Source organism: Marmota monax, unplaced genomic scaffold (genome assembly GCF_021218885.2).
Source record: "Marmota monax isolate L192 unplaced genomic scaffold, Marmota_monax_Labrador192_F-V1.1 WCK01_AAM20220418_F8-fsc00298, whole genome shotgun sequence".
Taxonomy (NCBI): domain Eukaryota; kingdom Metazoa; phylum Chordata; class Mammalia; order Rodentia; family Sciuridae; genus Marmota; species Marmota monax.
In genome coordinates this window covers 542,305-557,573 of record NW_026694888.1, presented here as the reverse complement: position 1 = coordinate 557,573, position 15,269 = coordinate 542,305, and the positions used below count along the sequence as shown (strand labels likewise).

The 15,269-nt window shown below is 47.2% G+C and overlaps 1 protein-coding gene across 13 annotated transcripts in view; it reads left to right on the top strand.

Moving 5' to 3' along the window:
• Farp2 (FERM, ARH/RhoGEF and pleckstrin domain protein 2) overlaps positions 1–15,269 on the top strand; it is a 91,616-nt gene continuing 76,347 nt past the window's right edge. For 2 of the 13 annotated variants that reach the window (XM_046426763.2, XM_058573454.1), the window contains exons 1-3: positions 745–6,201; positions 8,624–8,739; positions 12,406–12,616. In XM_046426763.2, the coding sequence (XP_046282719.1) occupies positions 12,434–12,616 (183 nt within the window). In that variant the 5' untranslated portion in view covers positions 745–6,201; positions 8,624–8,739; positions 12,406–12,433. Of the gene's footprint in view, positions 56–744; positions 6,202–8,623; positions 8,740–9,957; positions 11,060–12,405; positions 12,617–15,269 lie in introns of those variants that run through there. The other 11 variants (XR_006847830.2, XM_046426768.2, XM_046426760.2 and 8 more) reach the window with 9 other exon arrangements.

The window sequence follows — 15,269 nt, the reverse complement described above, 5'->3', positions numbered from 1 at the left end:
GGCGGCGGCGGCTGAGCGGTCGAGAGCGGGCGGCGGCGCAGGCCTGGCAGGCCCGGTGAGGACGCGGCGCGCGCGGGAGGGACGGACGGACGGAGGGAGGGCGGCGGGCCGGGCCGCGGGCCGGCCAGCTAGGCCTGGCTGAGCGGACGGGCGGCGGAGGCCGAGGCTCGAGGCCCTAGGCAGGCCCGCGGGCCGCCGGGGAAAGTGCACGCCCGTCTCTGAGGCCTTCGCAGGCGCGGCGGCTCGTCAGGGGTCCCTCTGGGCAAGACCGGTCTGTCGGGGCTGCCCGCTGGGCCGCGCTGTCCCCGGGGCGGGGCCGGGGCCGTGCTGTCCCCCGCGGCCCCCAGGAGCCCCAGGTGGAGCCCCTCAGGGCGAGCGGCCTTCCCTCCGGGTTGAAAGGTCAGGGTCACCGGCGCGAGCGTCTGTGGGCCTTGTGTGTCCGCGGAGTGGGGCTGCGGTGTCACGGAAGGAAGTGATGTCAGTGCGCAGCGCTGAGACACCGTGGGAAGGCCGCGTCCCAGGGCCGCGTCTTGAAAGGGCGTTTGTTTGCTACCCTGAGGACGCTGTGGAAATGTTAGGTGCCTGCCCGCGGCCTGGGTAGACAGCGGTGTAACCGGCGGCGCGTTTTCTCAGTGCCAGAGATATGGGAGAGCATGTTTGCGGTGGCAACACACAGAGGAAGTGACCTTCAGTTCTGGCCTGGTGACGTGCTTGTGAGTCCCTGCACCCCAGAAGACATGTGTAGAACGGGTGCCTGTTATTTAGGCGGTTCACCTAGAGTGTTCCAAGGAGACATGCCCAGGCTTCACAATCCTTTTTTAAAGTACAAGAAAGGGAGGCTCAGAGAAGTGGACTAGCAGGATTAGGGTGGCACCTTGGGGTGTTTGCAGAGCCAGGCGACACCCATCTCTGGATCTCCTGTGCCCTTCCTTTGCCCCGGCTGGTCGCCACTTGGCTGCCACTCCTGAACTGGGTGCTGACAGTGCGTTTGGCTGAACTGCAGAATTTTCTGCTCATGTACATAGCAGGGATGTTCTTAATAGGCCAGTAGGTTCCTTTCTATCCGTTCTTTTCCCAAAGAAGAAGTTGACATAAGATATATTAATTGATTCCTGCCTTATCCATAAAATTAGTGCAAAATTTACCTGCCACACAGGGTCTTTGTGAAGAGTAAGAGTCGATTTTAAAAATCTATAAGCATTGTTCCTGGCACATAGTAGATGCTTAATAAATGTCAGTAATTGTGAAAAAAAATCATCTGAGTAGACAGTAGAATTGGCTAACCCTGGTTATTTACCAAAAGAGAAGGAAAAAAAAACGTTGAAAAATCATAGAATTGAGTTACCTTGCTTAGAGGGAAGATAGGAACACAGTTGCCAAAGCAAAGATTAATGCATGGATCATTCCATAAGAGCCTGTTTAAATCCACTTGGTCACAAGGAATTCTGTTTCCTTCTTTCTTTCCAAAGAGGCCTGCCTGTGGTCACACCAGACAGTACACATTTCTCTTATACGGCTTACATTTTCACTCTGTGCATTTTTCCCCTCACCAGCTCACCTATCAGTTCACCTGCTTCCCCTTTTACTCACTCACCACAAGCTTTGTACATACAACCTAGTGCCCCCTGGCAGGCAGAACTCCATTGTTTAGATCAGGGTGTGTTGCTGGGCACCGTGGCGCAAGCTTGTGATCCCAGTGGCTCAGGAGGCTGAGGCAGGAGGATCTAGAGTTCAAAGCCAGCCTTGGCAAAAGTGAGGCGCTAAGCAACTCACTGAGACCCTGTCTCTAAGTAAAATACAAAATGGGGTTGGGGATGTGGCTCAGTGGTCGAGTGCCCCTGAGTTCAATCCCCAGTACCAAAAAAAAAAAAAAAAGATCAGGATGTGTTAAGTCATTTATTAGTATCTTTGTCTGGTTTCATCCTTGACAAAGGAGGTTGAGAAGCTGAGTCCCACAGAACTTAATATGGTAAAGTCCAGTGCTTGCAGTTTTCTGGGGAATGTTTATGTTGGTGATTCTAGTCTGGTATATGTGGAGAGCAACTAGCAGTATGTGATCAAGATTTTGCTTTGGGAATCCCAGTTTTGAAAACAATCTGATAAGCGAACCAACATTTTTTTGACCAGTGAACATAATTTGACAAACCCATTCCTGTCCTTCCTTCAAGCAAAATTTAAACCATTTTGATCCATAGAAATGTGCTTAAAAATAAGCCTTAACCTAAAAAGTAAAACGGGGTATACAGTAACTATTATGTTCTAAAAAATATGTGAGGACATAGATAAGATCAGGAGGAAGTTAGGGATGTAAGAAGCTTTTTAGTCAGAGGGTTGTTTTCCCCTAAACTTGTGTTTTAGTTCATTGCCATTTTAGAATTCAAAAGCACAAGGGCACAGTAATGTGGTAGGGTACGATGATGAGTCTTGCTTCACCTCCTCCCTCCCTTGGCCAGCCCGTTCTCCCGATTGCCTCTCAGAATAGAAGCCACGTCCCAGGTGCAAACCCTGCTTCATGTCTTAGATTCCATCCCTGATCCACTGGAGTCCTCACAGCCCAGCTCAGGTTGCAACCCCAGTCCTCTCAGTTGTCTTGGGGCCCCACCACACTCAGCCTGTCACCTGCCTGTGCACACACTGAGCCCTTTGTCTACCTGGTTTCCCAATCCCTGTGAGGCCCAGACCCGCTGCAGCGCCTGGGAAGAACTCCATTGTTCCCAGTGCAGGTCAGGCTAGCAGTGGCCCCTTCCCCTTTCTTTTGGCTGTCTGGGACTGCAGTGGGCATGTGGCACTGGTTGCTTACCCACTTGCCTCTGCGTTAAACACCTCTCTCCGGGTGCCCAGTGCACTCCATGAGTGGGGTTGAGGCTCCTTGTGGAGCTGAGTATGCACCAAATCATTCACTTTTCTGAGCCTGAGTTCCTTGAGCTGTAGCTGTGGGAATAAAGCCAACTGTGCAGTCATTGTGAGCAGTAGTAAGAAAGATTGTAAGTAAAGGGTTTGGCATGGGCTCCCAGCAGGGGTGGCCCCTCAGGATGTGGTAGGTGCCATCAGGAGTGCCAGGACATTCTTGAGGCCTTTCCTGTGGTCTTTTTGGTGAGGCCTCCTCCAGTCTTTCCACCTGCGGGATTGTTCTCTGCCACCCTTGCTTTACTTTCTCCGTTGCTTCCTCCGGGTTCAGCAACTGCCTTACCTTGGCCCACTGTACTGGAGGGAACTCTCTGTTAGGAGCTCCTATATCCCTAAGTGCCTCAGTCTGGCTGGGCACAAAATAACCAAGCCGCCAGGAGGCACTTGTAGGTTCAAACAGGAACTACTTTATTGCCCAAACTCCCCACGCGGCCCTTCCAGGAACACCACACACCAAGCCGGAACTCCCGCTACTGGAACTTCACCAACCAACCAACCTGAACTCCTCAGGAATCCCCGGGAGAACTCTGAAGTATCAGGCGCGCCCGAGGCGGACAGCAGGGGTCTATATACAATTGAAGACACAGCTTAACTTAACCATCATCATCTCAATGGCTCGCTGGTGTCACCTCTCAACCACTCCCTCTGGCAAAATGCCAGGTGCCACCCCGACTCAGATGTGGCCCTCAACACCTAAGCACTTAGTCCTTCTTGATTGAGAAAAGGTGCTCAGTAAATGTTTAAAAGCATTTCAGATTCTATCAGGTTTCTGGGCCCTGTATGAAACACATACAGTTGGCAGGGTGGGGGGGTAGTCTTTTTAAAAAGGAAATATAAAGTTGCAAATAAAAATTAGTCTAGAAAATATGCATTGTTTAGCATGAGAAAAAATACATTAGTACAGTTTTGAAAAAGCTGACCAGTAATACAGATATAATTGAGAAAAGTGACGTGTCTGATAGTTAACTGATGTATTTCTATGATACTTTTTTCTGGGCTCCGGGTTACTAGTTGCCTTTTTGTATGACAGTGAGAAAACAGATTTCATTGACTCCTCCAACAGAGTTGATGAGTTTTTATTATTGTTAGGATGCATAAGGCATTATTTCATATATAGAACATTTGTTTTTTGTGGTAACTTCTAAAGTCTTGAGTTCCAGAAACATAGTTGATTCAATTTATTTTCCACAATTTCATTGAAGAAAAAAAATGCACATCCAAGACGTAGTACTGGTAATTGTACATCAAAGACCGCTGTTTTGCCCACGGAGAACTGACGTGTATGCTACAGTTCACTTGGAGGAGGGTGATGTCCACAGATGAGCATCTGGCTCCTGCATTCAGTCCACCCAGGCTTCTTTTCCCTGCCCATGCACTTCTCCTGCCAGTTGCCATCGGGCCCATTTCATGTCACCTCAGGACCCCTGGCCTTGCACCATGTCATGAAGCCCTGGTAGTATGCGGGGTGATAGCAGTATCCTTGGTTGTTAAGGTCTGGATGTGAGGTGTTCCCCGAAAGTGCCTGTATGTGTGGGGGAATATTCAGGGGTGAATGATTAAGAAGTAAGAGCTCGAATCTGATCAGTCCATCCTAATTTGAATGGACTGAGGGGTGACTGTGGGCAGGCAGGGCTTGGCCAAAGGAGGTGGGTCACTAGAGGCTGCCCTAAAGGGCTCGCCTTTCCTACAGCTCCTCCCCCTTTTTCTATGCTCCCTGACTGCCTTGAGCAGAGCAGCACCCTTCTACCATGTTTTTCTGCCTCCCCTTGGGCCCAGAGCCATCGAGTTGGCCCACCATCTGCTAAACCTCTGAAACTCAACCAAACTGAACATTTCCTCCTCTAAGTCACCCTTGTCAAGTGTCTTGGTCATAGCAACAAAAAGTTCATGCACTGGTAATCCCTTAGATGTGCACAGAGGTCACTGCGTACAGCATAAATGTGCTCCCCCTCAGTGTGCCCTTAGCTGGACCTTAGGAATGCCAACCTCCCCTGCAGACTACCTGGCATACAGGGAAGAGGGACAAAGGCAGCTGCGAGTGACTGATGGCAGTCAGCGTGACTGCAGTGGAGCTTGACTCAGGGCCTCCCCAAGACCTCGGGGGAGCCTATGTGTGAAGCCTGGGACCCAAACCAGACTGGCCTTGTACTCAGATGCCTGTGCTTGAAGCCAGGTAGCCCAGTGTGGTTTGGAATGATGGCACGTATTGCATCTTAGAGCATCCAGTGAGAATATGTTTCAGAAAAGGGGTGTGATTTTAGAAATAGTTTAAAGTATGAGGCTTTACTAAATCTACTCCCTCTATCATTACAATTCTAGTTTCTTCAGTAGTAGTTAATAAGAGGTATGTTGAATGGGAACAAGTCCTACTGTCTGAGTGTTACAGACATGGTGGTTACTCTTGCTTCCCCTGGAAGGTAGGCAGGAGCATGATGTAGGTAGCACCCCTCAGTTTAGACTTGAAGCCACGTGCTACCAGCATCTGCAAGAAGGCATCTGGCTTCAAGTAACAGACTTATCACTTGTCACGTTTCTCATGACTCAAACACTCAGGGTCACTCCTGATGAACTGGGCTGCACAAAATAACCACACAAAAGACAGAGATACCTTTGGGTCCTGGGACAGCTCCTCTGACCTTAGGGGTCCATGGAAAGAGAGAGAGAGTGTGAGAGAGCATGTGCTGAACCCTTTTATTGGGGAGAAGCCATTCAAATGAGGCCAGGGGTCAGGTTTCAGGGGGTTGAGTCTAGCTTCATGATGTCTGCTGTCAGCAGGTCAACTGACATCTGGGAAGGCCACACCCGTCTCATGAGCTGTGTGGGGATTGATCATGGCAGAGCAAGCGAAAAGACCAGAGCGAGGCCCGGCGACGCTGGTTCAGTCCACCCTGTGCGCTCAGTGCCCACAGTTCACACACACACACAGTGGTGAAGGGGTGCTCGGTTCCCCTGTGGCAGCTTCCAACCATCACTGAAGGCAATTGGAAGAGAAAATTGGGAAGAAGGAAGCAAAATCCCCTTCTTCCGTCTTCCAGTGACCACCACCATGAACACGTCTTAAAATGCATGTGGGTGGGAGGCACCCTCTGCCCTGCCCTCCCAGTGACGAGCCCTGACTCCTGGACTTGTGGGGAGCAGCACTGCAGAAGGCTGACCTCATAGTGAGCTCCAGTCCTCCTCCACATGCCCTGGCTGGGACTCAGGCTGTGAGGACTGGGAAGGCTGCAGGGAAGACTTCCAGCCGAGCAGGTGGGAGAAAGCCACGTTTCCCTCCTCTTCCGGGCCTCCTGCCAGGTATTGTGGCAGTTGCTTCTTTCCTTTCTTCCCACCTGCGGTTCTTTCCCAGGCAAGGTGCAGTCACAAAAAGAGTGTGTCAGGGCAGGTTAAGTGAAGTCCCACATTTGTGTCAGGAGGACTGGGAAGTACTCAGGGAGACCGGAGGGAGAGAGAGAGACGGGGTTGGGTTAGGTGGTCCCTGAACAAGTGAGATCCAGTGCAGAGGTGGGGGTGGGCTCACCCTGAAAACAGCTTAGAAACAGAAAACCAAGAGATAGGTCACTGCCCTGCAGCCAGCTGGCCACTTGGGCAAATGGGACGTTGCTGAGAATACTGCTGAGGCTGTGAAGATTGGGTGACACTGAGACCGCATTCCACAGAAGACCGGGTTGGCACTTGTGCCCTGAACCAATCCAGGCCAACTGCCTGCTCAGCATGAATACCAACATTTCCTATAGGCGTTAAATGAGAACCACAGTGTCCAACAGCAGAACGTTCAAAAGGCCCAGGACACAGTCCAGAATACATACAAAGAACCAGGAAAGGGGCTGGGGCTCAGCGGTGCAGCACTTGTCTAGCACGTGCAGGGTGCTGGGTCGATCCTCAGAACACATAAAAAATATATAAATAAAATAAAGGCATTGTCTCCAACTACAACTAAAAAAAAAATATTAAAAAAAAAAAAAGAACCAGGAAAATAATCTTCTCCTGAGAAAGTATAGGTGATAAGAATGTTGGGTTGATCTGTGTCAGACTAGGTGGTCTTCAGGATTGTGACCCCTGTGACCTTTACCTCCTTTACTGTTCATAGCAAAAGCACTTTACAGTTGTAACTAATCAGCCGGGACTATCCAGTGGGCACATGTGATTACTCGAGCTCTTAGGAGCAGGGTCTGTTTCCAGCTGGTTGGCAGACCCTTCTGCCAGAGAGATGGAGGAAGATGGAAGGGGCTATGAACTGAGGCATGTCTGAGAATGACCAGCAGCTGATAGCCAGGAGGAAGCAGAGATCTCATTCCTGCACCCACACAGAACCCAGCAAGCCTGACGGGGCATTCTCCCTCAGAGCACCCAGGTAGGACCCCTGGCCAGCTGACCCTTGACTCGGCCTCCTGAGACCCTGAGCCAAAAACTCTGGTGAGCCCTCTGCACCCAGACTTCTGACCCACAGAAATCATGAGATGATAGAAAGTGCTTGTTTTAAGATGCTAAATTGTGGTATAACTTGTTAAGGCTACAAAAAATATATATATTCTTTATTTTTATTTAATTTTTCTGGTACTGGGGATTGAATCCGGGAGTACTATACCACTAAGCTACACCCCCAGCCCTTTTTACTTTTTATTTTGAGACAGGATCTCCTTAAGTTTCTCAGGCTGACCTCAAACTTGCGACCCTCTTGTCTCATAGCAGGGATTATAGGTGTGTGCCACCACACCCAGCTAAAAGAACCCTCTAAGCAGCTATTAGAATATTCCAAGAAGTAAAGCTACTCTTGAGACATAGGAAGTATAGACAGGATTAAATAAATAAAAATAGGAGACATAAAGACCAAAAACAAATAGGAATTTTAGTGAAAATACAGTAACTGAAATAAAATGGAAATAAGGACAATTGGGGGGTGGGTAATTGGGGATTGAACTCAAGGGCACTTGACCACTGAGGCACATCCCAGCCCTATGTTGTATTTTATTTAAAGACAGGGTCTCACTGAGTTGCTTAGCGCTTTGCTTTTGCTGAGGCTGACTCTGAACCCTCGATCTTCCTGAGCCAGCCTCCTGAGCCACTGGGATTACAGGCCTGCACCACCACGCCCAGCAACAGTTCTTTAAATTGAAGTTTTTGTTGGGTATTTTTTCATCTTGAAAAACCTCCACAGTAGCCTATTGGATTTGGAGCTGTGGATGCCAGTCTCGCCTTCACAGATTGGGGGTGTAGCCACCAGCGAACAGCTGTATCCCCTGGGCAGTGGCTCCCATGGAAAGTGTGGGACTGCAGCATTTATAAGTTTGGAGCGTCTCATTTTTTGTGTGTGTACATCAAATTGTTGCTGGAATTGTTTTTTGGGTTTTTTTTTTTTTTTTTTGCTTCTAAAGAGTCACAAAAGTACAGGAGTGTACCAAAGTCCATGTGTCCATTCTCAATCGTCACCATATGGCAGCCTTCCACCCCACATACCTCATCCATGGGATCCCCAACTCATTGAGTAGAACAGTTCATTTATCCTGAATTTGTCTATATCTCTAAGGAATAGGGACTTTTCCCCTTTACATGGCCATGTGACCAGTGAAACAGGTGGAAGGTAACACTAACTTCTGAATGTCATCTAGCATCTGAGTGGTCTCAGCATTTAAATAGTGACTAGTACTCACATAGTCATTGCAGAAGTTGTCTCTGACAGTGTCTGTTCGTTCTTCTGTTCTTCCACTTGCTGAGGAAGCAGGCCACTTGTCTTATAGAACCACCACACTCTGGGTTACCTGGAAGAACACCCATTCCTTAGGGTGTCTCACTGTCCATGGGAACTGAGGTCGCTGAACTTTAAGGCCACAAGAGGTGAGTTTCTTGGTAATTTAGCTACTGTCTTAATATACATTGAGGATCTTGGTTTCATTTTGTTAGGTTTTTAGGGCTTGCTTTTCTAAAATACTGAGAACTTTTATGAATTTCCTAAGTCAGAACTATTAAACACAGTTTATTAAAGAAGACAGTTCCTCAACTCACCATCTCTGCTCCGTTCCTTCTCCCTAGGGAGGTGGCCAGTTTTGTTAGTTTGGGGCCTATTCTTCCATAGTTTTATGCATATGAATACATATATCCTCCTTGGTTGACACTAACATGCCTTGCACCTGCTTTGTTCCTTGCTGTTCACAGAGCAGCAGACAACGTAGAGATGATGAAGATGCTGACGTCCACATGTTGGCTTCGCCCCTCCAGACAGTGTTGAGATCCCCCCAGTTATCTGGACTCGTTTCAGCTTTTAAAACTTATTCTTCAGTATTTAGAATTTTTTTTCTCACAGTTAGGAATTTCTCAGTAGGTAGCTCTAAAATGTGCTAAAGGACTTAAACACATCAGTTTAGTGTTGGGGCAATGAAAGAAACTAGGGAGTGAAAGTAGAACGGTAATGTTGGCAAACGTGACCGTGTCTCTAGAACCCTCCTGGCTGGGTGTTCCTGCTGCGCTGTGGAGGCTGGCTGGAAGGAGTCTTCCTGTTCTGCAGCACTGTTGCATATGCTGGGTTGAAAGGCTGTGGTCACACGATTTTATTTGGTTTATTTTATTAGTTAGAATCAAGAACACATCAATTTTTAGTTCATTTTCACATTGAGCTGCTAGAACAGAATCTTGGACCCTTAGAGTTGAAAAGGATCTGATTGGCCCTTCCCTCCCCTGCCATTTTCCAGGTGAAAAGCTGGGGCTGGGCATGGAGAAGTGGCTGAGTTCACCCACTGGGGTGCTCTGGCTCCCAGGTTCCCACTGCCAGGTGGTGGCCTCCGCCCTTGCTGTCCACGAGTGCCCTTCCTGTGGGCCTGTTGCAGTGCTGGTGAGCTGCCCCAGCAGCACCAGCACCAGCACCTTGAGTTAACGATGCCCTTTCTGGTGCTGAGGGCCATGTCCCCATCAGGTTCCGTGGTTCTGTGATGGTCGGCCTTGTTGGCGTCCATCTGACAGTGAGCTAGGTACAGGGAGGTGGTGTATGGGATGCCAGCTACTCCTGGGATGGTGTGGGTGCCCCGCCTGCCAGCCAGCCAGCCTGGCCACCTGTTTTTCCAATCAGCTCTTTGAGCCTTGCCATGGAATACAAGACTGACTTTGTTTCCCAACTTTCTCACTTAGTTGCTTATTCTAAAAAATGTTAGTCATGCTTAGAAAAAGAAGAAAGAAGGCTCCACCTCCTTCTGCATTTCAGTGAAGCAGAAATGCTGCTCAGGCCAAGGGATTAGCTAGAGAGTCCATTGGGTCGTTACCAACTGTGAAAACTCCTTCCTAACACCCCGAGCGTCTTGGGCATGTTGGACAAATTCAGAGAAAACGTCAGGTGTTCTGCTTTCTTTGGTCAGTCTAGAAGATTGACTCCTGATCCTCCTAGTGGAGGCACCTTCAGTCTTCAAGGGAGGTGGGTTTTTGTTGCACACCACCCTTTACTGTGGATCGGGGCTGTGCTTTCTGCAGGGAGCCGCGTGCTGATTTCCCAGCGGAAGAGCAAGAGCCTGGGTGTCTCTGTCATTTCTGTGTTCCCTGGTGGGCTTTTCCTTTATTTTTATTTTTTTTTTTTAAGAGCAGTTTTAGGGGCTGGAGCTGTAGCTTAGTGGCACAGTGTTTGCCTAGCGCACATGAGGCACTGGGTTAGAAACAAAGACATGCTATCCATCTGTAACTACAAAAAAGAAAAGAAAACAGCAGGGGCTGGGGCTGGGGCTCAGTGGTAGAGCACTTGCCTCGCGCATGTGAGTCACTGGGTTCAATCCTCAGCACCACATAAAGATAAGTAATAAAGATACTAAAAATGTCTACACATAAAAGACAAAAGAGCAGTGTTAGGAGCACAGAAAAAGTGAGCAGAAAGGCCAGCGACACTCTCCTGAGCCTCCCCTCTGTGGGCACCCCGTGTTACATCCCCCAATCCCTCCGCCAGTTTTTGAGCTGAATTTTCCAACGCTTAAGAAAGGACATTCTACAGGGTTTTTTATTGTTATTAGATGAGGATATATCCGTAGGAACCAGAGCCTTTGAGCAGTTTCTGGAGGAATCAAAGAGAGACACACCTGGCAGAGATGTCGTGCCTGAGGGTTTTCCTCCTGCTGTCTTTCCACTTCCCCAGTGGTGTGCTCTTGCTTGATGAATGCAGTGCACATGTGCCTGTCTCCCACAGGTGGGTCTGAAGGGGGCTTTGTGGGACAGGGTTAAGTGCACAGTAGGAGTTGGTTGCCAGTGAGCCACAGGCTTTTCAAACGATGCAAGTGTAAAAAGTCCTTGATTAGGTTTGTCTTGACAAAAAGGAGAAGGCCAGGAGACCTGCAGCAATTTAGTTGGCATGCAAGGGAGTGGGGATAGGAAGTTCATGAAGTGTGTGTTTTTTTGCAGAGGAGGAGGTGAAACCTGAGACCTTGTGCATGCTAGGCCAGTGCTCTACTACTGAGATACATCTGAGATAGAATTTATAAAAGTAACATCTTCAAAACATCTTCTGTTAATTTCAAGATGTTTTGAAGATGTCACTTGTTAACTGGGTCTCAGGTGTTCAGTGAGTTAATATACATACCTGGCTTCCAGAGTACCTGAGCGATATTATTGAGAGTTACATTTGTTATTATTTATACTGCACTTTCATGTGTGTGAGTAAAATACATATAGATAGATATGATATGTGTGTGTGTATATATGTATATACACACACATATACAATTTTTTGAAAATATTTATTTTTTAGTTATAGGTAGACACAGTGTCTTTATTTTACTTTATGTGGTGCTGAGTATCAAACCCAGGGCCTCACACATGCTAGGCGAGCGCTCTACCTCTGAGCCACAACTCCAGCCCAAGTGTGTGTGGGTGTGTGTGTGAATGTTTATTTATTTATTGAATATTTTTTTTTTGCTGTTGATGGACCTTTATTTAATTTACTTGTATGTGGTGCCAAGAATCAAACCCAGTGCCTTACCACATGCTAAGCAAGTGCTCTACCACTGAGCCACAACCCCAGCCCTATATATTTATATACACACATTTTGGGCAGCGGGTGTTGGAGACTGAACCCAGAGGAGCTCCCTCACTGCGCCACATCCCCAACACATTTCTGTTTTTTTATTTTGAGACAGGGTCTTCCTTACTTGCCCAGACTGGCCTTGAATTTGCAATCCTCCTGCCTCAGCCTCTTGAGTAACTGGAATGGGTGTGTGCCTTCGTGTCCTGCTCAAAGATAATCTTTTTAACTCTGTTTTGATATAATTCAAGACTTGCAGAAGTTGCAGAAAGAATACTCAGGGGCTGGGGTTGTGGCTCAGCGGTAGAACGCTCACCTAGCATGTGTGAAGCCCTGGGTTCGAACCTCAGCACCACATAAAAATAAATAAATAAAATAAAGATGATATTGTGTCCAACCAGAAAATAAATTTAAAAAAAAGAAGACTCAGGTTCCCATGTGCCTGATGATTGTTTTTTACATTGTTTTAATAATACCTAAAGTAGTAATTCTCTGCTGTGTTTTGTTTTATTTAGCATTTTCTTCATTTTTGACAGAGGAGGAATGGGGGAGATAGAAGGAACGTACAGAGTCCTGCAGTCTGCAGGGATACGCTTGAGCACCCAGACCCCCATGGGAGTGAGCACCCTCGAACCAGGGCAGACGTTGTCACCCAGAATGCAGGAGAAGCACCTGCACATCAGAGTCAAGCTGCTGGACAACACTGTGGAGATATTTGACACTGAGGTAAGGGGTGCATGTAGGAGGCCTTCTAAAGGCCAGTGCTGGTCAGCTCTGCTCTGCTGCTCTGTTGGTGTATTTGTTTGTCTTGCCATATTGGGGATTGAACCCCGAAGCACTCTATCACTGAGCTAGAATCCCCAGCCCTTTTTATTTTTTGAGATAGGGTCTTGCTAAGTTGCCCAGGCTTTCTCAAAGTTGGGTCCTCCTACCTCAGCCTGCTGAGTCACTGGAATGATATCTGCCACTAGGCCTGACTCCCCCTCCTGCCCAGTACTGGGGAGTGATCCTAGGGCACTGCACATGCTAGGCAGGCACTGGGTCTCTGAGCTACATCCCAACCGAGGTCTTGTACATTTATCAAGCTGGCCAAGAGTGGCTTTGATGAACACTCAGTGAAGTCCTTGGAAACACTGAAACTGAGTTCTCCTGAAGTGTGAAAGTGGTATTCTTTTTTTCTTTCAATTGAAGTTCCACTAGGATTTGGTCTTTCCACTCTCCTCTTCCGAGAGGCTGGCTAAAAAGACTGTTGAAGGGCACAGTTGCAGCCAGGCTGCTCCCATGTGGACCGGTCCCACCTGGCTGCCTGGGTGGGTCACATCCACGTCTGGATGCAGATTCAGCTTCTCCTCTCAGGAGGCTGGTGGGAAGTGAGAGCCCAGAATACAGGAGGTGTTATCATGGTGTTAGCATATAACTTCTTTATCCAGGTCAGCAATGAAATTTTTTTTTATTCTGAAAAAATTTCCTAATTATAGATTGTATTGATAATGTTGGCAAAAATAACTGGACATAGTAAAAAAAAGAATTATATATATACATATATACTTAAGTAACACTTATATATATGTAAATATTTTATTTTTATATACATACACACACACACACACACACACAGAGGAACACACAAACACACTTCAGTAACGCTATTTTCTATTCCTTTTGAGGGGCGTGTGATACTGGGGATTGAACCCAGGTATACTGTACCACTGAGTTATATCCCCAGCCCTTTTTTATTTTGGAGACAGGGTCTTGCTAAGTTGCCCAAGCTGGCCTCAAATTTGCAATCCTCCTGCCTCAGCCTCCCAGATCAATGGGATTACAGGCATGTGCCACTGCGCCCTGCTTACTGTTTTCTTTTGGACCCATATGGTATGTTAGAAAACATTTTCTCTGCTTTTCTAAGTGATATTAGGACAAATGTTCTTTTTTAAAATTGCTAATGTATTTTCATTTGTAATACAGAAATCCATTCTCTCTTTTCTAGTATTTGTATATTGAATTAAAGTAACATCTTTAAAAGCTTTTCCTATTTTTAATGCCACAGAAATCAAGCAAGAGAACAATCTTGACTTCTCTCAGGAGGTGTGTCTGTGTTTAGAGGTGTCTATTGAGTCAGGATCCTGCACAGAAAGTCAGAGGCGGGCTGAGTTACGAGTGGGCCATGAGCAGTGCTCTACTGCAGAGAGCTCAGGGGAGGGCTAGGAGGCTGGAGAGAGCCCGCAGGATGTCCTCTGCTGGCACCTGGGCAAGTGTTCCCTGGAATCCCCTTCCTCTTGAGGAGTATTGGATGATAGGTGGCTAGTGCTGAGACTCAAATGCTTTTCGTTTAAATTTTGTTGCTGTTTTTGATTGTTTGCTTTCGGGGTAGGGGAGTACTGGGATTGAACCCAGGGGCATTTTACCACTGACTCTATCCCCAGCCCTTTTCATTTTTAATTTTGAGACAGGGTTAACTAAGTGCTTAGAGCCTCACTAAATTACTGAGGCTGGCTTCGAACTTGAAATCCTCCTGCCTCAGCCTCCTGAGTCTATGGGATTACAGGTGTGTGCCACCTTGCCTGGTGTATAAGGTTGTATCTGAGAAGAAAACCAATCTCATTTTATTAGGGCAGTGGTGACTGTCTCATCACAAAAGTCTGCTGAAATGATGACCTTTGAACTCTGGAGGGCTAGCACTGGTGCACTTCTGGCAGCTCGGGGATCACTCTCCTTTGAAATAGGTCATGGGCTCCCAAATCTTAATCTTATGTATTTATTTAGTTTTGGTACTGGGAATTAAATTCAGGGACATTTTACCACTGAGCCACATCCCCAGCCCTTTTTATTTTTTATTTTGAGACAGGGTCTCACTAAGTTGCATAAGGCTTCGTTGAGTTGCTGAGGCTGGCCTCAAATTTGCAATCCTCCTGCCTTAGCCTCCTGAGTCACTGGGATTGCAGGCATGGCCACGACAGCAGCCTCCCAAATCTTTTCCAATCAAAATGTTTGAAAGAATTTCCACCATGCAGCCATCCCTCTGGCAAAGATATTTATTCACTAAGGTCTAGGCTTGTTAACATGTGTGTTAAAATTTTTTTTAGAAACTGAAAGAAAAATAATTGCACTATTTAGGATTTGCTTTGAAAACATCTTTTCTGTCCTGCTTAACAGTCTGTATCAACTAAAACTAGGATCTAAAAGGAAAAAGCATACATTTATTTTTGAGTTATAAATTGAAATAATTGTTTCTATTAATTAAATATTACTATCATCTTTGGTATTTGACATACTTGACCGGTCACCAGAAACTAGAGAGTTCCCTTGGAAAAGCAGCTGTCCCAGAGCCCTGAGTTGGACAGGCACTTCTGCACTGTTACCAGCTGAGGAGCACCTACAC